Raw genomic sequence first — 27,184 nt, 5'->3', positions numbered from 1 at the left:
AGAGGGAGAGGGAGAGGGAGAGGGAGAGGGAGAGGGAGAGGGAGAGGGAGAGGTGAAGGGGAGTTTCCATAGCCCTCTGTGTGAAGGACTTTGAGAAAATTGCTCTCCTCTAAATTGCATTACATACATTATGGGATAGTGAAAAGTTCTCATCGAAACAAACAAAATATATAGTTATGTATAAAATAGAAACATGATATATAATTAAAAAGGTGGAAAACAAACAAGCGTGAAAGGTATGAAAGTCATATAAGTACAGTTCATAAACATTACGAACGTAGTGGGTGCACAACTTGATTTCAGAACACATGACTCATAGCAGTGTGAAAAAGGAAGAAGCTTTCTTACCCATAAACTCAATGCCCAAGTGATCTGCTGTTCCAGTGAGGAGAGGAGAGAAGACATGGACAACAGGGGAGGGAGGGAGAGAGAGAAAGCTATTAGAAACAGTTGCACGTTAGCATCCTGCCACAGCATAAAGTAGCATTGTCTATGACTTGTTGTTTTATGTAAGGAAGATCCAATAGCCCCCTGTATTCACGTCACATAGCGTCAGTAGACACATGCTCTGGGCATAATCCAAGCTGACACAGAGTAGACTGCACCCATAGACTCCGTGACTTATTTCCCATGCTCGAAAAACGCACCATGAATTACACGATTTCTAGTGTAGTGAAAGATATCAGTGCGTAGTGAGACATCCCGGCAGAAGACTTTTGTCTACCTCTCAGTTTACAAAAAGTGGAAGATTTTTTCTGCAGTTTTGACTGTGGAGCTTAGTGGACACACAATTTTGTTGCCATGTACAGTGCCTTGCGAAATTATTCGCCCCCCTTGAATTTTGCAACCTTTTGCCATATTTCAGGCTTCAAACATAAAGATATAAAACTGTATTTTTTGTGAAGAATCAACAACAAGTGGGACACAATCATGAAGTGGAACGACATTTATTGGATATTTCAAACTTTTTTAACAAATCAAAAACTGAAAAATTGGGCGTGCAAAATTAGCTGACTTTCAGTGGAGCAAACTCTCTCCAGAAGTTCAGTGAGGATCTCTGAATGATCCAATGTTGACCTAAATGACTAATGATGATAAATACAATCCACCTGTGTTTAATCAAGTCTCCGTATAAATGCACCTGTACTGTGATAGTCTCAGAGGTCCGTTAAAAGTGCAGAGAGCATCATGAAGAACAAGGAACACACCAGGCAGGTCCGAGATACTGTTGTGAAGAAGTTTAAAGCCGGATTTGGATACAAAAAGATTTCCCAAGCTTTAAACATCCCAAGGAGCACTGTGCAAGCGATAATATTGAAATGGAAGGAGTATCAGACCACTGCAAATCTACCAAGACCTGGCCGTCCCTCTAAACTTTCAGCACAAACAAGGAGAAGACTGATCAGAGATGCAGCCAAGAGGCCCATGATCACTCTGGATGAACTGCAGAGATCTACAGCTGAGGTGGGAGACTCTGTCCATAGGACAACAATCATCCGTATATTGCACAAATCTGGCCTTTATGGAAGAGTGGCAAGAAGAAAGCCATTTCTTAAAGATATCCATAAAAAGTGTTGTTTAAAGTTTGCCACAAGCCACCTGGGAGACACACCAAACATGTGGAAGAAGGTGCTCTGGTCAGAGGAAACCAAAATTGAACATTTTGGCAACGATGCAAAACGTTATGTTTGTCGTAAAAGCAACACAGCTCATCAACCTGAACACACCAATCCCACTGTCAAACATGGTGGTGGCAGCATCATGGTTTGGGCCTGCTTTTGTTCAGCAGGGACAGGGAAGATGGTTAAAATTGATGGGAAGATGGATGGAAACAAATACAGGACCATTCTGGAAGAAAACCTGATGGAGTCTGCAAAAGACCTGAGACTGGGACGGAGATTTGTCTTCCAACAAGACAATGATCCGAAGCAAAATCTACAATGGAATGGTTCAAAAATAAACATATCCAGGTGTTAGAATGGCCAAGTCAAAGTCCAGACCTGAATCCAATCGAGAATCTGTGGAAAGAACTGAAAACTGCTGTTCACAAATGCTCTCCATCCAACCTCACTGAGCTCGAGCTGTTGTGCAAGGAGGAATGGGGAAAGAATTCAGTCTCTCGATGTGCAAAACTGATAGAGACATACCCCAAGCGACTTACAGCTGTAATCGCAGCAAAAGGTGGCGCTACAAAGTATTAACTTAAGGGGGCTGAATAATTTTGCATGCCCAATTTTTCAGTTTTTGATTTGTTAAAAAAGTTTGAAATATCCAATAAATATCGTTCCACTTCATGATTGTGTCCCACTTGTTGTTGATTCTTCACAAAAAATACAGTTTTATATCTTTATGTTTGAAGCCTGAAATGTGGCAAAAGGTTGCAAAGTTCAAGGGGGCCGAATACTTTCTCAAGGCACTGTATACAGTTGTGTTGTGTAAATGGTTCCCTGAGAATCCATGCAGCACAAACGTACTATTTACATTTATAAGGAAAATGTGTACATTTTATTGTAATTGTAGTGTACATTTTAGTCTGTGTGTCATATAGTTTGAACTATGGTGGGAAAATCATCATCACTTAGGACAGTGGGGGGTAGCCCCAGAGAAACATATTGGTATACATGAATAAGTGGCTGAAACACTCCTAACACCAATGGCTTTGCCGCAGTGGAGCGTACTGTCAGATCTCCTGAGCGTACTGTCAGAGGTAAGATTAATTACGCTGCATAGTGGAATACCATGGGGTCTGGGAGATCTGAGCTTAATCTCATCATTTTAAAGAGCGATGTCATTGCATCATTTCTCAGTCAGCGATCCCGAGACCTCAGCCTCCCTTCTAGAGATCTCCCTTCAATACACAGTGATATGGAGAGTAACGCAACAGAATGAGTATTCTATGAAAACGCTGTTGATGTATTGTACCTGTGAATGGAGAGAAAAGGAAAGCTGTACTGCAGGCCTACCTGGATATGCTGTACTTTATATATATTTTTATTATAATTATTCATGATGTCTTGTCATTTCCTTTCATCTTCAGATTAATTTTGAAAATAACAAATGTGTACAGCAACATCTATCTAAATCCAGAGGTGTGGCAGTAAGGCAACATCACAGCATAAAAGAGCATCACTAATTATAACGAGACAAGCTATTTAATATTGACAGCACAACCAGATGGCGTCCTGGTGCCGTTCACCCAGTTGGAACTGAACTCAGATCTGTAGAACATATTGTACCAATCTAAACCTAAAAATGGAACTCCTGTGTCTCATTGGTGCACTGCAACAGTGCTGGAAGGCCATAATATAAGAGTGATCCTACACATAGAATAGCAACACAAAGAAAAATAAAATCTATATTTTTCACTGGAGAGTTGTTGGCAGAACAAAAGTTCAATTTGTTATTCAGCTGGAGGTGACATTTGCGAATGCCATCTCCCCTGTACCAGTGTGGGCTGGCCGACGCAGAGCCTAGGTAGAACAATATGGTAGTGTGTACATAGGTCAGGGGAGGCTGCTGAGGAGAGTACGACTCATAATAATGTCTGGAACGGAATAAATGGAATGGTATAGAACTCATGGAAACTATGTGTTTGATACCATTCTATTCACTCCATTCCAGCCATTATTATGATCCGTCCTCCCCTCAGCAGCCTCCTCTGACATAGGTGGCTGCTCCCTGATGTCTCTGTGTGATTGTGGCCAGACGGAGAGGCAGGTGCAGCCAGTGGGGTACCTGTGACCTGCCGGTCATCCTACTTCCCTTCCACCCCACACCTCCCTGAAGAACACTCCACATGCCAACATAGCCCTTCCACCTGTCTGCAGGTAAATGCGTAAAGAGGCAAAAACTACTAAAATAGCCCAGAAAAGACCACAAAAAAATGCACACTCCCTAAAGCTGCTCTCCCTGGGAAAAGCCCCTCGTGTCGGTTGGCTGACATGTTGTTGGTTTGCTGACATGTTGTCCCACGGTGCCTCTGCCGTTGCCTCGTTATTCATGGTATTGCCTTCACACCCACCAAGGTATCAAAGGTAGTTGGTTAAGGCTATTCTGGAGCCTTATGTGAGACTTTGTGAGTTTGTGGTGACAGAATGCTGACGCACATACCCGTATAGAGAGAAAGAAAAACATCCAGAAGTCACCAGTCTCTTTGAATATGCAGTTCACTCTAACTGATGACTATAATTGTCCTTCAATGTCAATGGTTTCAATACAAAGTCAGTCATTCTAACTGCAAGGCTTTTGTAAAGGCATTCTAAGTTCTAAGACTACACTTCTGGTTGGCTGACATGTTGTCCCATGATCATGTCACTGCCTCCTCACACACCCAGGTATCCAGACGAGCCCGTCAAGGCCAAGCCTTTGTGAGTCCCCCAGTGGTAAAAGAATGCTGCCATACTGTACATATAAAGAAAATTACATTTTTCAGCAGTAACTTACCAGTTTCTTTGAATTGGCAATTCACTGTAACTATTGACTATTGAATTCAACATAGCCTTAGAGGAGGTGAATCAGGTGAGCTAGTTCAGGGATAACACGAAACTGTGAAATATCTGGGGTACCTGAAGAGATAGAACATCTCTGTCTACCTGCAAGACCTGTGTAAAGGTGTTCAACGTTTGGAACTGTAGTTAAGAATAGCAAACAAGGGGAACAAACAAAAATACCATCTCTTAGACTACATACTGTAGGTACGTAACTGTGAATTACTGTGGTGCCCTGTACTGTTAGATGGGACTCCATGGTTATTTCAACAATTGTACTTGATCATTCCGGAAGCTGACCCTCAGTTGCTGTTGGTGAGAGAAGTGAACTGCTACTGTCACAACTACTCTGGTTGAGATATCAGTTGAGGCATTGCCCTTGTCTGGCTACCCAAACTCCTTGCTCCGGTCAAACGCTATGCCACGCCCACAGACGTTAGTTTGTTCTCCGCAATGAGTCTAGATCTGAGGACATTTCCAACGATTTTTAGAATGGAAATTCATTCTAGACCGTCTTATTAGTCCCAGAAACCAATGGGTTGGGCAAGAGACACACGTGGGTAAAGTGGCGTTTAGAAAATGTCTCATTTCTCATTCCTCAAACTCCATTTTCAAAGTGTGCTGTTCCTGGGAAGTTGTGTTGTACCTTTGAGAGGTCAATGCATTTCCTGGCTGTCAGTTAAACAGTTTTTCTACGTTTATAATGGTGCAATAAGTGAGGGAAAACTCCAGCCCTGACTCTCTTATTGTGTGTAACACCATTAATTACTGTATCAATGTGCTGAGGGATCGCATCATGTTCAGAGTTTGAGAATACAAATGGTACTGGTATATGGCTTTGGAAATAAAGCAGAATATGACATTATTTATTTCCAATTTAAGTGTTCTCATTTCTTTTTGTGCAAAAATCAATGTCTTGATGGATAGCCACCTCCTATGAGCTGAAGAGATTTGAATTGATACGTGATCGGTTTATGGTGTGCCTCTCTGAGGTACAGTATAGTAAAAAATGATCTTCCGAGATTAAAGATGGATAGAAAAGATAAAAGATACACACTGGCTTTGACTCTTTCTCTTTTACACACACATATCCATTCTCTCCCTCTGTCACTGTTTCTGTCTCTCAGCCGCTCAGCCATTTTGCTGGCCGTTAAGGCTAGCTGTCCTTCAGTGTTGTGGCACCTGGAGGCTAGCATGTCCTTGGATTCAGCCCTCCCTGTCTCCCTCTCTTTCCCTGTTTCAGGAAAAGAATCTGCAGTTTCATAGCTAATCTCATGCTATTGCACATTTTGCCATGAGGCTGAGAGAAAATGTTTCTGTTTTAACGCTTATTTCCTGCAATTCTACACATATTGTCATTGGGCAGAGAAAGAAAAATCTCAGTTTCATATAGTAGCTAATCTCATTCTATTCACATTTTGCCATGAGGCTGAGAGAATTTAGAACATTTAAAGCAAATTCTGTGCTGTTCTCCACATCTTGCCACGAGGCTCAGGGAAAAGGTAGTGGTTTTACTGCTAACTTCCTATAATTCTAAACATTTCTGCCATGGCTTATGACATGTTCATATGCTTTCTGAAAGGGGGGGGGGGGTAGGGATCCCCAGAGAATTTTCACCCCCACCGCCTTGATGCGGGGGCGTGAGGTACGTTTTTATGTCTCTGTGTGCAGTTTGAAGGAAGTTGCTAATTCGCATAAGTGCAATTGGTAGCTAGTGTTAGCCCAATAATAATAATAATAATAACTGGAAGTCTATGGTAACTGTTAACATTTAGTTGATATCTTAGACTTCCAGTCATTGCGCTAACACTTGTTAGCAAAACTACCTCTAACTTCCTTCATACTGGATGCAGATACATAAAAATGGTATCCATGAGTTCAAGTAGACATGAAGTAGATAAAGTGCTTAATTACCAAAATCCCAAAGTATCCCATTAATGACAATATTGACGCAAAAATCATAAAAAGAGGGGAAGGTGTGTGTGTGATTTTTCTCATGATTTGCCAACTCGTCCACAATTTCTCTGTCCTTCACATTAAACTCGCCAGATTGTAGTCCTCAAATCTGTGAATGGGTTACCTCTGGTTCATTAAGCCACCCAAAGGAAAAAATGAATGGGGAAAGAATAGGGTTTTGGAATAAACGCTGAAAATAAGTTAACACAGGTTTAGGATATCTTATATGTTTTGTTCTATGAGATAATAGCAGTCAGTTATCGTAACCTTTATGAATTGTAAAGCCTTTTTGTGGTTTATGTGCTTTTTTATTACTTAAAAATTCATAAAAAGTGACGTTAGGTGATGAAGATTATGTCATAGAATAAAACTAAAAAGATCTCATAAGCCTGTGTTTACCACAGACCTTATTTTCAGCATTGATCCAAAAACTCTACAAAAACGGCATTCTCTGTGCATGTCTTGACCAATCACGTTCACAGAAATTGCATGTTGTGCGGGCGGGCTGGGAACATCCAAGGATGTATATAAACCCTAAATTGCTAATGCTACAGTATGCATTGTCCAGTGAGAGGCTTTGAAGCAACCCACCGGTGGGCCATATTGGCACTCGGTGTAAAACCAAATGCATGCTTTTCAACCGTTCGCTGCCGCATGCCCGACTAGCATCACCACCCTGGATGGTTCCGACCTTGAATATGTGGACATCTATAAGTACCTAGGTGTCTGGCTAGACTGCAAACTCTCCTTCCAGACTCACATCAAACATCTCCAATCGAAAATCAAATCAAGAGTCGGCTTTCTATTCCGCAACAAAGCCTCCTTCACTCACGCCGCCAAGCTTACCCTAGTAAAACTGACTATCCTACCGATCCTCGACTTCGGCGATGTCATCTACAAAATGGCTTCCAACACTCTACTCAGCAAACTGGATGCAGTCTATCACAGTGCCATCCGTTTTGTCACTAAAGCACCTTATACCACCCACCACTGCGACTTGTATGCTCTAGTCGGCTGGCCCTCACTACATATTCGTCGCCAGACCCACTGGCTCCAGGTCATCTACAAGTCCATGCTAGGTAAAGCTCCGCCTTATCTCAGTTCACTGGTCACGATGGCAACACCCATCCGTAGCACGCGCTCCAGCAGGTGTATCTCACTGATCATCCCTAAAGCCAACACCTCATTTGGCCGCCTTTCGTTCCAGTACTCTGCTGCCTGTGACTGGAACGAACTGCAAAAATCGCTGAAGTTGGAGACTTTTATCTCCCTCACCAACTTCAAACATCAGCTATCCGAGCAGCTAACCGATCGCTGCAGCTGTACATAGTCTATTGGTAAATAGCCCCCCCCCCCCATTTTCCCCTACCTCATTCCTATACTGTTTTTAGACTGTTTTTTATTTATTTACTTTTCTGCTCTTTTGCACACCAATATATCTACCTGTACATGACCATCTGATCATTTATCACTCCAGTGTTAATCTGCAAAATTGTATTATTCACCTACCTCCTCATGCCTTTTGCACACGTTGTATATAGACTGCCCATTTTTTTCCTTTTTTTTCTACTGTGTTATTGACTTGTTAATTGTTTACTCCATGTGTAACTCTGTGTTGTCTGTTCACACTGCTATGCTTTATCTTGACCAGGTCGCAGTTGCAAATGAGAACTTGTTCTCAACTAGCCTACCTGGTTAAATAAAGGTGAAATAAAAAAAATAAAAAAATAAAAAACTCCCCAGTAGGAGCAGTCCTCCATAGAAATGAATGGACCATTGGGCACAAAGCTCTCCACCTTCCTCTGGTAGCTTATTCATTTTTCAAAAATTAGAACACATCTCTCCCGACAGACACAAGCAAAATCTCTTTACATAAAAGTTGTAGCACGCTACACCTAAACATGATCAAATTGACATGTATTTGTCGCCAGGTGTTAAAAGCGCGTAGCGTTATTCATTTATATCCACTAGATGGCACTGTCGCTTTAAGAGATCCATAAATAAGGTGTGCAAGCCGTTATGGGATTTTGCATGCGCAGTGTGTAAGAGTGAGAGCAAGCAATTACACTGGAGAGCTGTTGAAATCCATCGTGGGTCCAACATTACTTTACATGGGTAAATAATACTTTTTATCTTACTCTTGTACCAGAATATATCATATTTTGCATCATCTGCAGTGTATAAGAGTTTATTTTGTAATATTTATGCCAGATGGTCATGTTAGCCTGTTGATACGTTCAGGTTGACATGAGGATGTTAGCTTCTTGCTAGCTGAATAGTGCTCTCAGAACCACGTTGTTTGGTTGATGATAACATTATTTGAAGCCTGAGTAATTATCAGAATTAAATTCTATTTCATGTAATGCTTCAGGGTGTTGTATTTTGTAACATTTTTGAATTGTAACTTATCTGTTGATATGACATTTCCCCCAGTGCTGTATGGGTGAGATGAGAACCTACTGTTCTATGTGGGGTTAGGGTATCACCTGGACAGTGTTTTTGTAACTATTCATATTGTTTTATGACTAAATGTATTTTTGTTTTTCATGCAGAATGTCATTTTATTTATGGACACCTTGTACCCAGATATTTTAAATATTATAAAGTCCATTCTAACTGTGAACATTGTGGTCTCTGTATTGTGTTTTTCTATTGGAAGCAGAGCCACTACCGTTTATGCATATCACTTTTCACTTATTGTACTCAGATTATTTTTATGCACTTTACTAACATATTTATTTCATTTGATTGTGATTTAGACTGCACTTTACTTTATGGTGACTTCATCTGTCACGACTAGTCAAGGTGGGTGGAATCAGGCGCAGAGAGCAAATAATGAATAGAGGTTTATTCTCCGGTGAACAACAAACACGGACAACCCAAAATACAAACAGGGTGAAAAATATCCAAAACAGGAAATAACAGACAAACCGGAGAAATAAAACACAAAAACACCGACAGCCGAAACGAAATGACAAAAACAAACAATCCCGCACAAAACAAGGGCGGGACAACCTACATTATATACAGATACTAATAAACTAACACACAGGTGAAAATAATTAGACAAAACCAACAGATAACCGAAAAAGGGATCGGTAGTGGCTAATAGGACGGTGACGACGACCGCCGAGCACAGCCTGAACGGGCAGGAGAGCCAACCTCGGTGGAAGTCGTGACAGTATCTTGTGGTGATATCCCTCTACATTATCCTATTTTAAATGTCATTTCGACAGAATAAACAACACCACATTAGTTTGTGTCCTGTGCTGGGTTTACTTTCACCAGGCTACACATTTAATGGAAACTAGATGATTTTCAGTCTGATCAACTGTTGACTACTAAGAACTAGAGGTCGGCCGATTATGATTTTTCAACACCGATACCGATTATTGGAGGACCAAGAAGGCAAATACCGATTAATCGGCCGATTTTATTTTTGAAAAAAAAAATGTATTTATTTGTAATAATGACAATTACAACAATACTGAATGAACACTTATTTTAACTTTATAATACATCAATAAAATCAATTTAGCCTCAAGTAAATAATGAAACATGTTTAATTTGGTTTAAATAATGCAAAAACAAAGTGTTGGAGAAGAAAGTAAAAGTGCAATATGTGCTATGTAAGAAAACTAACATTTCAGTTCCTTGCTCAGAACATGAGAACATATGAAAGCTGGTGGTTCCTTTTAACATGAGTTAAATATTCCCATGTAAGAAGTTTTAGGTTGTAGTTATTATAGGAATTATAGGACTATTTCCCTCTATACCATACCATTTGTATTTCATTAACCTTTGACTATTGGATGTTCTTATAGGCACTTTAGTATTGCCAGTATAACAGTATAGCTTCCGTCCCTCTCCTCGCTCCTCCCTGGGCTCGAACCAGCAACACAACAACAATTAGCGCGCGCTAACTAGCTAGCCATTTCACTTCGGTTACACGAGCCTCATCTCGGGAGTTGATAGGCTTGAAGTCATAAACAGCGCAATGCTTGATGCACAACGAAGAGCTGTTGGCAAAACGCACGAAAGTGCTGTTTGAATGAATGTTTATGCGCCTGCTTCTGCCTACCACCGCTCAGTCAGATACTTGTATGCTCAGTCAGATTACATGCAACGCAGGACACGCTAGATAATATCTAGTAATATCATCAACCATGTGTAGTTAACTAGTGATTATGATTGATTGTTTTTTATAAGATAAGTTTAATGCTAGCTAGCAATTTACCTTGGCTTACTGCATTCACGTAACAGGCAGTCAGTCTCATTGTGGAGTGCAACGAGAGAGAGGCATGTCGTATTTGCGTTGGACTAGCTAACTGTAAGGTTGCAAGGATGGATCCCCCGAGCTGACAAGGTGAAAATCTCTCGTTCTGCCCCTGAACAAGGCAGTTAACCCGTCATTGAAAATAAGAATGTGTTCTTAACTGACTTGCCTAGTTAAATAAAGGTGTAAAAATAAAAATACATTTAAATCGGCAAATCGGCGCCCAAAAATACCGATTTCCGATTGTTATGAAAACTTGAAATCGGCCCCAATTAATCGGTCGACCTCTACTAAGAACAGCAGCTGCAAACAGTCTCCTAACCCTAACCCTGTCCCTGTGGCCAGGGTACATGAAGAGGTAACGTTGTGTCTCCATAGTCCATTTGTTTGTGTTAGAAGAAAATAATGGGATCACATTTGTTTTATATTCAAACTTGGGCTGACTAGGCTACCAAAATGATTAACTGGAATGAATTAAACACAATAGCTGACATAGACTGGGTATTTTTTATTTATTAGGCTTATATTTGCATTAGGCAAGCCTACACAATGCAAACCTGCATAAAGCAAGCTCAGCTCTTAGAGTGCTATTGTCCAATCATGTTGCTTTCTCTCTGTCTGTGTATAGGTGACCCCCTCAGTCCTTCTTTAACAAATAATTCATATGAACAAGTACAAGGTTGCTGCAATTGGACAGGGTTTCCGTCCTCCCCGAGGCCAGGAGTTTGTTTAAAAACATGTGACCTGATTAGAATAATTCTGGTCCCATCATAGGCCATATCTGGTTAGGTAACCAGATCAGGAAAAACTACGGGCCCCAGGATCAAATAAAATAGTTTGCCCCACCACTCTGGAACCTGTGGTGTCACCTCTGGTTCAAGACAGAAGGACAGAATGGTTGACTCCACTCTCCTGTGTGGTTGTGTCTCTGTGAAAGGCTCACACCTTCCAATCAGAAGTGTCATGCTGCGATACTGACTCAGCGCACTGTAGCTGGAAATAAGCTAGTAATGACTAACGGTCACACTTAACCACCACTCAAGCAAAATATGCACACAATGTAGCTACATCAGTTTTCTACACCATGTGCTGTGCTTCAATACACTGTTGTTTGAGATGACATCAACTCTGAAGGGAATCATGGTAGCCAGACATGATTGGGACCACACATACTAAGACATTGGCATGCATGTCCACACAGGGTGAGTTTGGGGAGGCGTGTGTTGGGGTACAGCAGTTTGGTGATGGGGACAGGAGAGAAAGGAGTGGGTCTATCCCTCTGACAGATGGCCCAGCAGAGGCACTGATCACTCTTTACTCTCCAACATGATGCACTGTTTAGTTTTATACGTTCTGCATTCTTATTCAAAATTACAGTATCTGGTAGAGCATTAATTGTACTTAATTGTGTACTTATACACAAGCTGCCTCATGCTACAGAAACAGGAGAGTTTTGACTCAGACAAGGCTACTACTTAGATATGAAGCGATGCATTTGACATAGATTGTTATTAGTAAGTTGTGGACCTCTGAATGCTTGGCTATGAAAAGCCAACTGACATCTACTCCTGAGATGTTGAACAGCTGCATCCTCAATAACCACTGTGGTTATTATTTGACCCTACTGCACTCTTATAATCTCCTACCGGAACAGCTAGAAGAGGACTGGCCTCCCTTCAGAGCTTGGTTCCTCTAGGTTTTGTCCTAGGTTCCTGCCTTTCTAGGACATTTTTTTATAGCCGCTTGCTCTTTGGGCTTTTAGGCTGGGTATCTGTAAAGCACTTTGTGACAACTGCTGATGTAAAAAGGGCTTTATAAAATACATTTTATTGATTAAAATTGTATGGATTGTTCACTGAGATTTTGTGCTGGCCACATGTGGTACAACTGCCTTATTTCCTATGATAGACTATAGGTAGAGGGAATCAGAAGACTATTTTGTCTGAATGAGATACTTTTACAACTCTAGGATGGACGTATCCAATCGTCTTTTTCTGTTGCTAAAAGAGTTTGCTAATGTGGTTATTGGTAGTATTGATGGTAATAATCACAGTATAAATGACCATAGCAGAAGTGATGAAACTAAATGTCTGTCTTTGTGTTCATCATTTAATAATTAGTTATGTTAATTAATTCAAGTTAAATGAATAAATTACAATACATATTGTGTGCTTTGTGTGCAAATACAGGCACACACACACAACCCTGACTGTCTTTAATCGCCCACATTCCATTAATCAGCTAGTTTCTTTACTGCTGAGGTCCTGAGCAAGCACTGTACAAATATAGCATTTGAAAAGAGGGGCCCAGTAGCATAGGAGGTAAGGAGGCCTCACGTAGCCTTACCTCCAAAATCACATTGTTGTCACACCTGGTTCTCCATGAGGCTAGACATCCTGGTCTCATAGACTAGATGTAACATAGTAAACCTGCTTCTCTTTACTATGCTATGTCTACCTATGCTATGTCTACCCATTTACTATGCTATGTCTACCCATGAGTCCAGGTATGACTAGAGGTATAGTAGCACTGTCTCTCAGAGTGTACTACCCTAACCCACCACACCCTCACTCTCCTGCGACCAAATAGAAAAAATAGTATTGGATTCTCATCCATTTGCAATATGGGAATAAACAGTGGCGCTGACCCAGCACTTTTGAGTTAATGAGCTCCGTTGCTACAGAATCCCAATCCCATGTAGTCCCCATCACTTTTGAGTTATTGAGCTCCTTTGCTACAGAATCCCAATCCCATGTAGTCTCCATCACTTTTGAGTTAATGAGCTCCTTTGCTACAGAATCCCAATCCCATGTAGTCTCCATCACTTTTGAGTTAATGAGCTCCTTTGCTACAGAATCCCAATCCCATGTAGTCTCCATCACTTTTGCAGTCTCTTTTAGCTGCAGCAGATAAGGCTAGAGAGAGGCGGGCATTTTGAAGTCTGTGCTGCTTTGTGACTGGCTGAGGAGAGGAGCAGGAGTGTATTGAGCCCACTGAGACTGGTGTCGGCGATGGGGATCTGCCCCCAGCTACAACCATGCACTAAGCCTCTGCTACCACTTACACACACAAAGTGTCAATCCCACTGGCACAGCTAGATTGTCGCTCTGTGTTACTGTGTTTGAAGTGGTAAGTTAATGGCAATGAATGTGCATTCTCAATACTCAGCTAGAGGCATTTCTTTCCCATCATCTTGACTTGATTCCATGAATTCCATCCATGATTCCATAGAATCACATTTTTAGTTGATTTAATCAAAAGTCTGAATTAATTAGCCTCCTACTTTACCAATCTGCTTTTTCTGCAATTCAGAGAACATGATATTCACTGCACCACTACCATACCACCTTTATAACCACAACTACATGTACTGTAAGGTGGGAAGTAATATTTACCAGTAATAATACAATACACCTGACCTTGGTTGTACTTGAAGGCAGTATGGTGAAGCAAGTAAGGAAGGAGGTCCTGTCTTCCTCTGGAGTAAGTAAGATGTACTGACTGCTCTTATTAAGCCTATGCTCTACACCTTTGTATCTGTACCAACAAATGTCAAATAAAGGCTGGTAAATGTGAGGGGTCTGCCAGTGGATTCAGAGTAAATCACACAGCCCTTGCAGCAATAAAGCAACACACGCACGCAAAGGCGCGCGCGCACACACACACACACACACACACAGTCGTGTGCTGATCCCTGTGACCGTATCTGCAAAGGTGTAGTCAGGGGCAGATTGCCCATCTGGCAATTCTGGCAAATGCCAGATGGGCTGGACCATATTTTAAGTTGGGTGGGCTTGTTGAAATTGACACACACACAAAATATATATTTTTATATAAAAAATAAATGTTTACATGGCTTGCACCCATATTTTCTGATGAGCTGAGGTCACACAAACTCATATTCAAAGTCAAACGTGGCATCAGCAAAAAGACATGCTCCAACTCAGTCATTAGACAGCCAAGATCATGGATCATTAAAATTGGCACCAGTGCCTATTAACGTACAAAGAACACATTCTACAATGTCGTCTCACTCAAAACTTCATATTTTTTGGGGCAGATAAAAATAGCACTATCCTCATGATTCCTGTACTGAAAGTGTCTGCCCTGCTCCTGTGCATGATTGCCTGGGGCTTGCTGCATTTGGTTCATATAACATTTGAAAATGCAATTGCGGGAAAAGCAGTTTAGGAAGCTTTGTCCCCTTGTCCCTGACGAAGAGAGGAGGGTCTCCGCTTTCTGTAGGTATAATGTTTATGTCTCAACTCTCAATATTCAACTCAATAGCAACTATTTTACAAACAAGATATTTGATAACTCTTTGCGTTATGACATTGCTAGGGCATAGGCCTTCTCGTGGGTAGAAGCCTTCAACTGCAACATTTCTTTAGGACATTACATTTACTGTTGGATGAATACATGGCTACTAGCAGTGGGTATTATGTTTAGAATTTGCGATCAAGTTAATGTGTTTTGAGTTTCCTTTTTCTCAGGTATTGAACCCCAAATTAATTAGCCTATGATATTAGTGCACATAAAAATATAGGCCTATGTATATAATTATTGAAGCCCCAAAATAATTTGACAGTAAAATATAGCAGCTATAGTCTAACTGTCAAGCCAAAATTCATGACAATCAATGGAATAGCTTGCACATCAAAATATCTTGAATCATGCATTCCTGCTTGGACATGTTAGATGAGAAAACGTATTTCTTGAGTCTATTTATTACACTTCTTAATAAAGCACTATGAATGAATAAAGCACTATGAAGCACTATGATTCAGTCAGGGAACACATATGACAGGCACTAATCTAACACAAGTCGTTAGCTTGGCTTTTATAACGTACAAGGCTCAGACAGACAGGCGGGCAGGCGGCCCAGTGGTGAGTTGTATCTCCAGTGGTGTTTTTACATATTGAATTCGTTTTAAACATAAGCTGATTTTAAAAAAGAGGAGTAGGACAATGTCTCGCCAGTCACTGGTACAGAAATGGTTGCGAAACGCTGTACTGTAATGCCAGTGATGTGTGTCAGCACTACTGCCTGTGTCTAAGTGTGGGGATATGGTGTGTGTGTATAGCTGGTAGCCTGGTGGGGGGGGGGGGGGGTAAATGCATGTGCTGAATTCTTGTCCCAGTATGCCCCTGGGTGCAGTAATGGAAAAACGTGATGGATGTCTCCAGAAAGCCCTGGCACACTCCTCTTGGCTCCAATCCAACTCCAAATACTTGTGTCCTGAGCTCAACGCACAACCTGATCTTTATGACAAATGGCTTTTTAGAGGGCCTTTTACAACCTTGCTCCGTTTCTCCAAATAAAAACATGAATACTGAAATAAAATTAAATACAGTAATGTCATATCCAGTAAAACCGATTTCATCCTCATGAATGTTTTAGGCCAAACATGGACCTATCTTGCTTGTTAGAACCTCATAAAGCTCTTTAAATCAGGGCTGTAAAAGCTTGTTATCTTCCTCCCGGCTGGAGGCCTCTCTCAGCCAGAACAGATCTCTGCCACCCTGACTCACAGCATGGATCACCCCCTGCCCAAAATAACAACTACTGCCCATCAGTTATCAGTTGTTAATACTGCCTAACACATTTGTGTTTATCAATTTAGGGCTAATAGGGTTGCTCCTTCCTGTCGGCTCAGATCTATCATGATGGGCAGTGAACTGGGGTTATCTGGATGCCTCGCAGACAAGGACAAGAGTGTAGCTGCCAGAGTTGGTCTCTGATTTGAACATAGAGGGGTGATGTAATGTTTATCGCTTCTTTAACCCCTGCTCTTACTTTATCCGGGAGACCAACTCTGATTAGTGATGCGTACAAGGTTTAACATCCCCTAACAGAATGCCCAGCATATATATATATCTATCTCTCTCTCTCTCTCTCTCTCTCAAATAGATAATAAACAAAGTGCAATAAACAGTGTTGTAAAGATATGCAAATAGTTAAAATAAAAAAGGGAAAATAAATGAACACCTTAAATAAACACCTTTTTGATTTGAACTATTTGCATATCTTTACAACACTGTTTATTTCACTTTGTTTATTATCTATTTGATTTGCTTTGGCAATGTAGACATGTTTCCCATGCCAATAGAACCCTTTGAATTGAGTATGGATTGTAATTTACAATTATGTTTGTTCTTCACTGGTTGCCTTTTTCACGTGGCAACAGGTCACTAATCTTGCTGCTGTGATGGCACACTGGTATTTCGCCCAAAATTTGATTTGTTTTCAAATTCTTTGTGGGGTCTGTGTAATCTGAGGGAAATATGAGTCTCTAATATGGTCATACATTTGGCAGGAGGTTAGGAAGTGCAGCTCAGTTCCTATCTCATTTTGTGGGCAGTGTGCACATAGCCTGTCTTCTCTTGAGAGCCAGGTCTGCCTATGCCGGCCTCTCTCAATAGCAAGGCTATGCTCATTGAATCTATATATAGTCAAAGCTTAATTTTGGGTCAATCACAGTGGTCAGGTATTCTGCTGTTGTTTTTTTGTTAAATCTTTCAAATGAATCAAGTAATTATCTTTTAGTTTTGGTTGGGTCTAATTGTGGTGTTGTCCTGAGGCTCTGTTCATGTTTGTGAACAGAGCCCCAGGACCAGCTTGCTCAGGGGACTCTTCTCCAGGTTCATCTCTTTGTAGGTGAGATTGCTTCATTTAGGTGGTTGTGGAATTTAAGGTAGTTGGGGTTATTTTCTGGATTTTGATAATTATCGGGTATCGGCCTAATTCTGCTCTGCCTGCATTATTTGATGTTTTACTTTGTACACAGGGGATACCTTTGCAGATTTCTGCATACAGAGTCTCAATTTGGTGTTTGTCCCATTTTGTGAATTATTGGTTGGTGAGTGGACCCCACACCTCACAACCATAAAGGATAATGGGTTCTATAACTGATTCAAGTATTTTTAGCCAGATCCTAATTGGTATGTCGAATTATAAGTTTGTTTTGATGGTGTAGAAGTTGTTCACAGCTTTGTGGAAGTTACCACAAGATCCCTCTCTCCCTCCCTCCCTCCCTCTCTCCCTCCCTCCCGCCCTCCCTCCCTCCCTCCCTCCCTCCCTCCCTCCCTCCCTCCCTCCCTCCCTCCCTCCCTCTCTCTCTCCCTCCCTCCCTCCCGCCCTCCCTCCCTCTCTCCCTCCCCCTCTCTCTCTCTCCCTCCCGCCCTCCCTCTCTCCCTCCCTCCCTCCCTCCCTCCCTCCCTCCCTCCCTCCCTCCCCTCCCTCCCTCCCTCCCTCCCTCCCTCCCTCCCTCCCTCCCTCCCTCCCTCCCTCCCTCTCTCCCTCCCTCCCTGTGAGTAAGACAGGAAAATCTCCATAATCGTTCTGCCCTTGTTCTGTGGGCACAGCTGGATTGCAAAAATGTTTTTCTGCCACCACTTCTGTAAATCAAAGATTAACTTAATCTTTTCAAATGGTTAGCACACAATGTACATTTATACCCCCACTCATCAGCCTCCCTATCCACCTGCTCAAAACATTAAAGGAAATGCCATCCCTAACTCAAAATGTCGAAGTGTAAACGACATCACGCTGCTTGCTTAGCAAGTACCACTTCCTCCTGATTCGGCTCATACCGATGCACAAACCAGGGACCTCTGACTCGCAAACATACGCATCTCACCCAGAAGTACCACCAAAAAATGAGCTAATTGGCAGCGTAAGTGGAGACACAAGACGTCTGAGTGGCAAACTTCAGATCCTAAACATGGTGGAACCTGCCTTTTCACCTCACCTCTTACTCTCACCATCATGTTTACAGTCAAGTCAAGCAAAATATAAATGTTCTTCCTATGAATGGAGGTGTAGGACTTGTGCCTCTCTCATTTTTTCTTGGAGCAGTAGTCAATCATGATCAGATTAATTATTTAACAGAAAACCTCTTTCACCCCTGCCCACCCAAACAACCCCATAGGTCTTGTGTCATGCACCATAGGGTCAGCAAAACACATTAGTAACACCGACACCCAACAGACCATGTGACTCAACAGTCAGACACCTACGGTCAACGACTGTCTTCTCCATTAATGTGGAGATAAGAAATTATCTTATGATGACACTTGAGTTAGATTAGTCTCCCTTTGAAGACCGCTTGAAGACCGCTTGAAGACCGCTTGAAGACTGTTTGAAGTACTTGAGCAATTTGGAAGTTATACGATTAGGTGTGAAAATCATGTACCATTTAAAACATGGTAATGTATGCATGGTTTTAAGACAAGTCTCTGGTGACTTGTTCGACTTGCTTCAAATTCACTAAGCAAAGACACTAGCTATTTGGAGTGAATCTTGTTTACAGTACACCCAATAGACTGAGAGCATCCTTATATTATACTATGGTGTTTGCTTCCAGCAAACTGACAGGTGGCATTTAACAAATATAATATCTCTCAGTGAGTGTATAGTGCAAAAAAGGGATTGCATGAATTCTATTTTTGTTGGCAAGCATAATTTCTACATGATCGGAGCTGCGTGAGGAATAAAGTTCCATATTAAAAATCTGACAGCTTTTGGTAGGTGAAAACATATGGGTGGAAGTTATATGAAGGTCATTTAATAGGCTAGAACCGACACAGCCGTTTGAAATCCATAAACTGGAGTGAACAAGGAGGGGACACCTTTTTGGATTGGAATGCAGCCCCAGAGCCACCTCCTCACATCTTCTCTTGTCCAAGTGGATCAGTTTGGCCCATGTGAGAGTGATAATGACAGACAGGCTGACCGCTCCAGTGGCCCCGTGCAGGGTGAGAGGGAGGAGGGTGATGGAATGGTGAGTTGGAGAACTGACTGCCCGCCAAGCCTATGAGACTGTGCCTGCGCCTGCGGGGCAGTGGGTCCTGGAGGGAGCCCAGATGGACTATAAAAGGAGCTTCCCTTAATTCAGTTAGACACCAGTTGGTCTGAAGGGAACGGTCTGAGGGGGTGGAGGAGAATGCTGTGGAGAAGGCCGGGTTTAGCCTGAGGTAAAAGAGAGAGAGAAGGGCTTGGACGAGAGGCCTGGCAAAAAGACCTGCTAACTTCAGGTTGGTTTGGGAATGTATGCTCAGTTTCAGCTACTGTACAAGCAAGGACAGAAATGGATGTGACGATTGAGCTATCTGTAACTGAAACTCTATTCTCCTGGTCAGATTGGGCGGTGGTGGTGGTGGGGGGGGTTGTGCTCTTACACATTGAAATGACAGCTGCTAATGGCATATAGTGTAGGTGAGCATGTTATTTTTTTGTATTTTCCTGTTCCAAGAAGTGAAATAGGCGAAGGCTGGTGTTTCAGATTGGGACAAAAACTGACTAACATAAGGACGTTAAAATGTAATCACAAATTCATAGTGCTCACAAACTCCATCCATGAGCACTGAAAGGATGTACCTCAACATTCCCTCTCTTGCCTCCTTTGTTTCATTGCCAGACAGCTGACTCCTATTCTCTACTGATTCTCTTCCACTCTAAACTCTTACTTCCACTCCAACAATGCAGCCTATGGGAGCAGCCTGCTTCTTCCTGAAGCTATTGGGCCATAATGGCTGAGAGTTGCCTTGGAGCAGCAGAGGTGGACAGAGAAACCCCTCTGACTACAATCATTACCACAGAGCTGTGTGGGGCAACTCTGGACAAGCACAGAGGCCTGGAATTGTTCTATTTCCTCCAGGCACTGGCAGCCTACGTAACTGAAGACCCTGTGGCTTTAAAAAAAAAGTTGAATAGTCCAGCCTTCCATTGTCAGAATAACACATTTTGACAGCCATGTTCCCCCTAAGGACGGCAAGAGCAAATGATCGCAGACATTTGCTACTGTACATGGTTTAATTTAAAGTAGAATGAAAATGTATATTAAATAACTTGCTATGCTGCTCTTTCCTGGGCTGACACGTTTACCTGCAATGGTACACTCTAATATTAATCACACCCCAATACTATATAAGAAAATAACAAGGGTACTAAATCCAGTGTCAACTTGTACATGTATAGTGAAAAGCAATAAAAGGCTATTTCAATCTAAAAATGAAGCCTTTCTCTGTAGCAACCATTCACATATCCCATCCATGCAAATCACAGAGCCAGATAAGTATCACTGTTTTCCACCTGTCAACCTGGCAGCCTGTCATTACTACTTTGCAGGTTCTGACTGCTGTGGCTGTTACTGGGGACACACAACAGTGGATAAGAGAGGAGGGGAGCTATAACACAGCACAACATCTACAATCAAACTGAGCTGTCATTACAGCGCCACACTGATTATACTTTTGTAAGCCTTGAGTCCCACTTATATCGGATTGACAGCAGTGGATCTCCATAGTGCTACCCCCAAGCAGGTAGAGCCTGTGATTTGCTGGCCCTGATCAGCTGACTGCGTTCCCTGGATCTCCATAGTGCTACCCCCAAGCAGGTAGAGCCTGTGATTTGCTGGCCCTGATCAGCTGACTGCGTTCCCTGGATCTCCATAGTGCTACCCCCAAGCAGGTAGAGCCTGTGATTTGCTGGCCCTGATCAGCTGACTGCGTTCCCTGGATCTCCATAGTGCTACCCCCAAGCAGGTAGAGCCTGTGATTTGCTGGCCCTGATCAGCTGACTGCGTTCCCTGGATCTCCATAGTGCTACCCCCAAGCAGGTAGAGCCTGTGATTTGCTGGCCCTGATCAGCTGACTGCGTTCCCTGGATCTCCATAGTGCTACCCCCAAGCAGGTAGAGCCTGTGATTTGCTGGCCCTGATCAGCTGACTGCGTTCCCTGGATCTCCATAGTGTCGCTTTCTCAGTTGATGGCATTTGCTTAGTGAACAACTTTGAGCTTCCAGATTTTTCCAATATAGAACCCCAAAAATGTATATAAGACAGCAGGCTAAATGTTTAGCTAACCCATGTATTATCTTAAACATCGACGACGACTAAAATACCAAATAATAATAAAATACCAAAGACTGTATTGACAAAGTGGCTGGTAGATTTCAAGACGTTCAAGAAGTGGCTGGTAGATTTCAAGACGTTAAGCATCGGAACACAGAGCAGATTGGCTACAGTATTCCTCCACTCGTTAGCCCTCCTCCAACAGAGAGTGAGAGGGAAGAAGGGAACAGCCTCCCATCCTCTGTCATCCCAGCTTTAATAGCCCATCGCCAGGGAGAGCACAATCCGCATGCAGCAAGCCGTTACAATGCGCTAGGATAATCGGCATAGAACTCCCATATTATTCATTACAATCCAGCTGACATGATCCATACCTCACTGCAAATGGCCCATCCAAAACCATTACCATGGGCTTGTATAAATATTTTACAAGTGTGAACAAGCGGAATCGCACTGGGCCGTGCCAGATGAATTGCCACAATAAATATGAATTTCCTTTTGCACCAGTGTTATCCTTTAATACATATCTCAGAAGGTAAATTGGCTTCAGCAATCGCAATCCATTAAGCCTTTTGCATCAACAATTCTACATTTGCCACCAAGTTCACCCACTGTGGGAGGAACGTGATTTGTAGGACAATAGAGGCATGACTTGTTTTTGTCTGCTTAAAAAAGAAAATCTAATTCTATACAGGCATAATGGATTTGGTTATCGGAGCACAGAAACCTCACTAAGCTATTATCTAACACTTTGTCCACTCTGGTGGAAAGAATCTCCTGAGGAATGATTCATGTGATTAACTATACCCTGCTTTTGCATCCTCAGGCATCCTAAAACTGGTCCAACACTGTACGCCACACAAAAATGAATGTTTTGCATAATCTTTTCTCTAATATTTTTATGTGATTGACCTGAAGGATTACTGTACAGATGAAATGATATGTTCTGATGGTTTATTCCTTTGTACAGTCTTAGTCCACCTTTGTTGCTTATCATTAATACTGCAGCTCACCATTGTTGGCCACCGGCCTCCCATTCATCGATACACCTTTTAATTGTGAAAGCAATTACTGGGAGTTTTGCTTTGTGATCTGTTGAATTTCAATGGCCTTTTATTTACGGGATCAGTCCTCACACCTTACAATTTTCTCAAATGTACTCGCTGCTAATGCATAGTGACGGGGTCACATACAAGCAGAAAGTCTCCTAGGTGCTTGTTTATCAGAAGAGGTTGGAATACATAATGGTAGGAATGTAGGAATGCAACAGGGGAGGTGATTTTACCCATGCTAGGCTACTTTATTCCGCTAAACTAAACGCCCACCTCGGCTCCTGCAGAGTTCACACAAACTGTACAGTATGTGGAGTAGCGCGACTTCCTGATGTTGTGACAGAGCGGGTTGGTGCTGAGTGCTGCTAAGCCCCCTCTTTCCCTTCCTGACAATTTGAACGTAGCATGGCGATGTCTCCAGTGATCAGCCTTCACACTTTTCACTCCTGCGTGGGAGAGGCTGTGCTTAAAGGAATCTGCAGAAATACGACTCTCGCTGTGTTTCAGTGAGGAGGACTGAAAGGGGATAGAATAGTTCTGCTGCTCACAAAGCCCTGTTCCGTTTAGAACATGTGTTTGATATGAAACGGCACAGCATCACAACGTAACATGTGGCATTCACCTGTTACTGACTCCTGACAGGTTCATCTGAAGTGGAGTCTGTTGTAGGACCTGACTGACTACATGTACCTGCATTGCTTGCTGTTTGAGGTTTTAGGCTGGGTTTCTGTACAGCACTTTGTGACATCAGCTGATGTAAGAAGTGCTTTATAAATACATTTGATTGAAGTAAATTTGATGTACATAGTTCATAGTTTAGTTAAAAAACTACAAATGCATATGTCCATTGTTACGGAAGTAATGTTAAAATCTGGACTGAGACTGATAGGCTAGCTAAGTGATAGTTAGTTAAAAGGTACGAGACCTAAACGGTGTAACTTGTTAAAGCTTATTAAACCTCGTTAAAGATATACTACATGACCACAATTATGTGGACACCTGCTTGTCGAAAATCTAATTCCAAAACCAAGGCCATTAATATGGAGTTGGTCCCCCCTTTGCTGCTATAACAGTCTGCACTCTTCTGGGAGGGCTTTCCACTAGATGTTGGAACATTGCTGTGGGGACTTGCTTCCATTCAGCGACAGGAGCAGTAGTGAGGTCGGGGACTGATGTTGGGCGATTAGGCCTGGCTCACAGTCAGCTCTGTGCATGCCAGTCAAATTCTTCCACACTGACAAACTATTTCTGTATGGATCTTGCTTTGTGAACAGGGGCATTGTCATGCTTAAACAGGAAAAGGCCATCTCCAAACTGTTGCCACAGAGCTGGAAGCACACAATTGTCTAGAATGTTGATTCATACCGTAGCATTAAGATTTCCATTCACTGGAACTAAGGGGCCCGAACCATGAAAAACAGCCCCAGGCCTTTATTCCTCCTCCACTAAACATTACAGTTGGCACTATGCATTGAAGCAGGTAGTGTTCTCCTTGCACCTGCCAAACCCATATTTGTCTGTTGGACTACCAGATGGTGAAGTGTGATTCATCACTCCAGAGAACGTTTCCACCGCTCCAGAGTCCAATGACGGCAAGCTTTACACCGCTCCAGCCGACACTTGGCATTGCGCATTGTGATCTTAGGCTTGTGTGAGGCTGCTCGGCCGTGGAAACCCATTTCATGAAGCTCCCGACGATCAGTTCTTGTGCTGACGTTGCTTCCAGAGGCAGTTTGGAACTCAGTAGTGAGTGTTGCAACCGAGGACAGACAATTTTTACGCGCTACATGCTTCAGCACTTGGTGGTCTCGTTCTGTGAGCTTGTGTGAACTACCATTTCACGGCTGAGCCATTGTTGCTCCCAGACGTTTCCACTTCACAATAACAGCATTTACAATTGACCGGGGCAGCTCTAGCAGGGCAGAAATGTCACAAACTAACTTGTTGGAAAGGTGGCATCCTATGATGGTGCCATGTTGACCGTCACTGAGCTCTTCAGTTAGGCCATTCTACTGACAATGTTTGTCTATGTTATACACCAGTCAGCAACGGTTGAGGCTGAAATAAGACATTCCACAAATTTGAAGGGTGGTCCCCATACTTTTGTATATATAGTGTATGACAAGTTGTGATCATGAGCCTCCTACATCTGTCATAAAGTGTCTGCGTCGAATTGTTTTGCTTTATGCTATTTAAAGCTATTCTTCCAGACACAAACGAATGGTAGTGATAAAACGATTAATAGTTTCTAATGTAGATATGGATTACAAGGCGACTGAGGGCTCAAATGACAGTGAGAGGTGGAGTCCCCATGTGGTAGGAGTTCAGCGGTGCACTAACAACTGACCCATAGGGTTTGAGTCTGCATAGTGAGCTCACCCTTGAAATTATCTGAATACCTACTCTCTACATACCCATTGACCCAGGAGATTTATACTTTTGCCTTTCTCCATTATGTGAAGATGTATGAATTACACAATTGAAGGTCTTTATACATTCAAGCACAACTTTTTATGCATTCATAACGTGAAATCAAATACGCAGGTTTTATTCCTCAGAATAGAAAGTGCACTGTACTATAGATCAGCATTGGTGTCAATTCCATTTAAATTCAAACCACATTTTTCTGCATTGAAGAGAATTTGAATTAGAATTTTGGTGTACTTCCTGAATTTACTGGAATTTAAATGGAATTGACACGAACCCTGCTATAAATGTATCTCCTGTAGTGGATACAATGCTGCAGTACATGAAATCAGATCTCATAAAGATACATTGGCAGATAATGTGTTTTCCCTCTATGCTGGTCCAGGGCAGAATTAAATTGAATTGAAATTCAATCTGTCTTTCTGAGGTCTAATACTGTACATATTGATAGTATCTTCCTGCCAGCCAGGACCTCTATACAAGGCGGTGTCAGAAGAATGCCCCAAAAATTGTCAAAGACTCCAGCCACCCAAGTCATAGACTGTTCTCTCTGCTACGACAAGAGCTACCTGAGCGCCAAGTCTAGGTCCAACAGGCTCCTTAACAGTTTCTACCCCCAAACCATAAGACTGGTGAACAGTTCATCAAATGGCTACTCGGACTATTTGCATTGACCCCTTTATTTTATTACTATTATTATTTTTTAAAAAAATTTTTCACTGACTCTCTTGCATTGGCTCTATGCACACTCACTGGATTTTAACCACACACTCACACATACTACACCGACACTCCAACACACACACGGACACGCACACAAACATGCATATTGACGACACACACACACACACACACACACACACACACACACACACACACACACACACACACACACACACACACACACACACACACACACACACACACACACACACACACACACACACACACACACACACACACACCTTCACATACTGTACGCTGCTGCTACTCTCTGTTTAGTATCTATGCATAGTCACTTTACCCCTACCTACATGTACATATTACCTCAATTACTCTGACCAATCCATACCCCTGCACATTGACTCCATACCAGTACCTCTTGTATATAGCCTCATTAGTGTTATTTTATTGTGTTGCTATTTTCTTTTTAGCTTATTTAGCACATTTTCCTTAATTACTTTTTAAAAAAAATTACTCTGCATTGTTGGTTAAGGGCTCATAAGTAGGGCGGCAGGTAGCCTAGTGATTAGAGTATTGGACAAGAAACCGAAAGGTTTTAACTTCCGGTGCCGACAGAGATGGCCGCCTCGCCTCGCGTTCCTAGGAAACTATGCAGTATTTTGTTTTTTTACGTGTTATTTCTTACATTGGTACCCCAGGTAATCTTAGGTTTTATTACCTACAGTCGGGAGGAACTACTGGATATGAGAGCAACGTCAACTCACCATCTTTACGACCAGGAATACGACTTTCGCGAAGCGGATCTTCTGTTTTGCCCACCATCCAGGATAATTGATCGGATCCCAGCCGGCGAACCAAAACAACGACACCGTAAAAGGGGCAGACGAAGTGGTCTTCTGGTCAGGCTCCGGAGACGGGCACATCGCGCACCGCTCCCTAGCATACTACTCGCCAATGTCCAGTCTCTTGACAACAAGGTTGATGAAATCCGAGCAAGGGTAGCATTCCAGAGAGACATAAGAGACTGTAAGGTTCTTTGCTTCACGGAAACATGGCTCACTCGAGACACGCTATCAGAGTCGGTACAGCCAGCTGGTTTCTTCACGCATCGTGCTGACAGAAACAAGCATCTTTCTTGTAAGAAGATGGGTGGGGGGGTATGTCTTATGATTAACGAGACGTGGTGTGATCATAACAACATACAGGAACTCAAGTCCTTCTGTTCACCTGACTTAGAGTTCCTCACAATCAAATGTCGACCGTATTATTTACCAAGAGAATTCTCTTTGATTATAATCACAGCCGTATATATTCCCCCCAAGCAGACACATCGATGGCCCTGAACAAACTTTATTTGACTCTCTGTAAACTGGAAACCACATATCCTGAGGCTGCATTCATTGTAGCTGGGGGTTTTAAAAAGGCTAATCTGAAAACAAAACTCCCTAA

At 42.3% G+C, this 27,184-nt stretch overlaps 1 protein-coding gene and 1 long non-coding RNA gene across 3 annotated transcripts in view; one reads left to right on the top strand and one right to left on the bottom strand.

Annotated features, from left to right (window-relative positions):
- Positions 1 to 27,184, bottom strand: part of LOC124041182 (pro-neuregulin-3, membrane-bound isoform-like) — a 448,412-nt gene that overhangs the window by 51,584 nt on the left and 369,644 nt on the right. Inside the window, exon 4 of one of the 2 annotated variants that reach the window (XM_046358455.1) lies at positions 349 to 375. In XM_046358455.1, coding sequence (XP_046214411.1) covers positions 349 to 375 — 27 coding nt within the window. The remainder of the gene's footprint in view (positions 1 to 348; positions 376 to 27,184) is intronic. The other variant, XM_046358456.1, reaches the window with a different exon arrangement.
- LOC124041183 overlaps positions 8,499 to 27,184 on the top strand; it is a 48,018-nt gene continuing 29,332 nt past the window's right edge. The window contains exon 1 of the long non-coding RNA XR_006839891.1: positions 8,499 to 8,558. This is a non-coding gene — a long non-coding RNA (uncharacterized LOC124041183). The remainder of the gene's footprint in view (positions 8,559 to 27,184) is intronic.

The sequence above is a fragment of the Oncorhynchus gorbuscha genome, linkage group LG08, assembly GCF_021184085.1.
Source record: "Oncorhynchus gorbuscha isolate QuinsamMale2020 ecotype Even-year linkage group LG08, OgorEven_v1.0, whole genome shotgun sequence".
NCBI classification, from domain to species: domain Eukaryota; kingdom Metazoa; phylum Chordata; class Actinopteri; order Salmoniformes; family Salmonidae; genus Oncorhynchus; species Oncorhynchus gorbuscha.
Note: the sequence above shows the minus strand (reverse complement) of the source record. Positions and strands in the feature narration are given on the sequence as shown.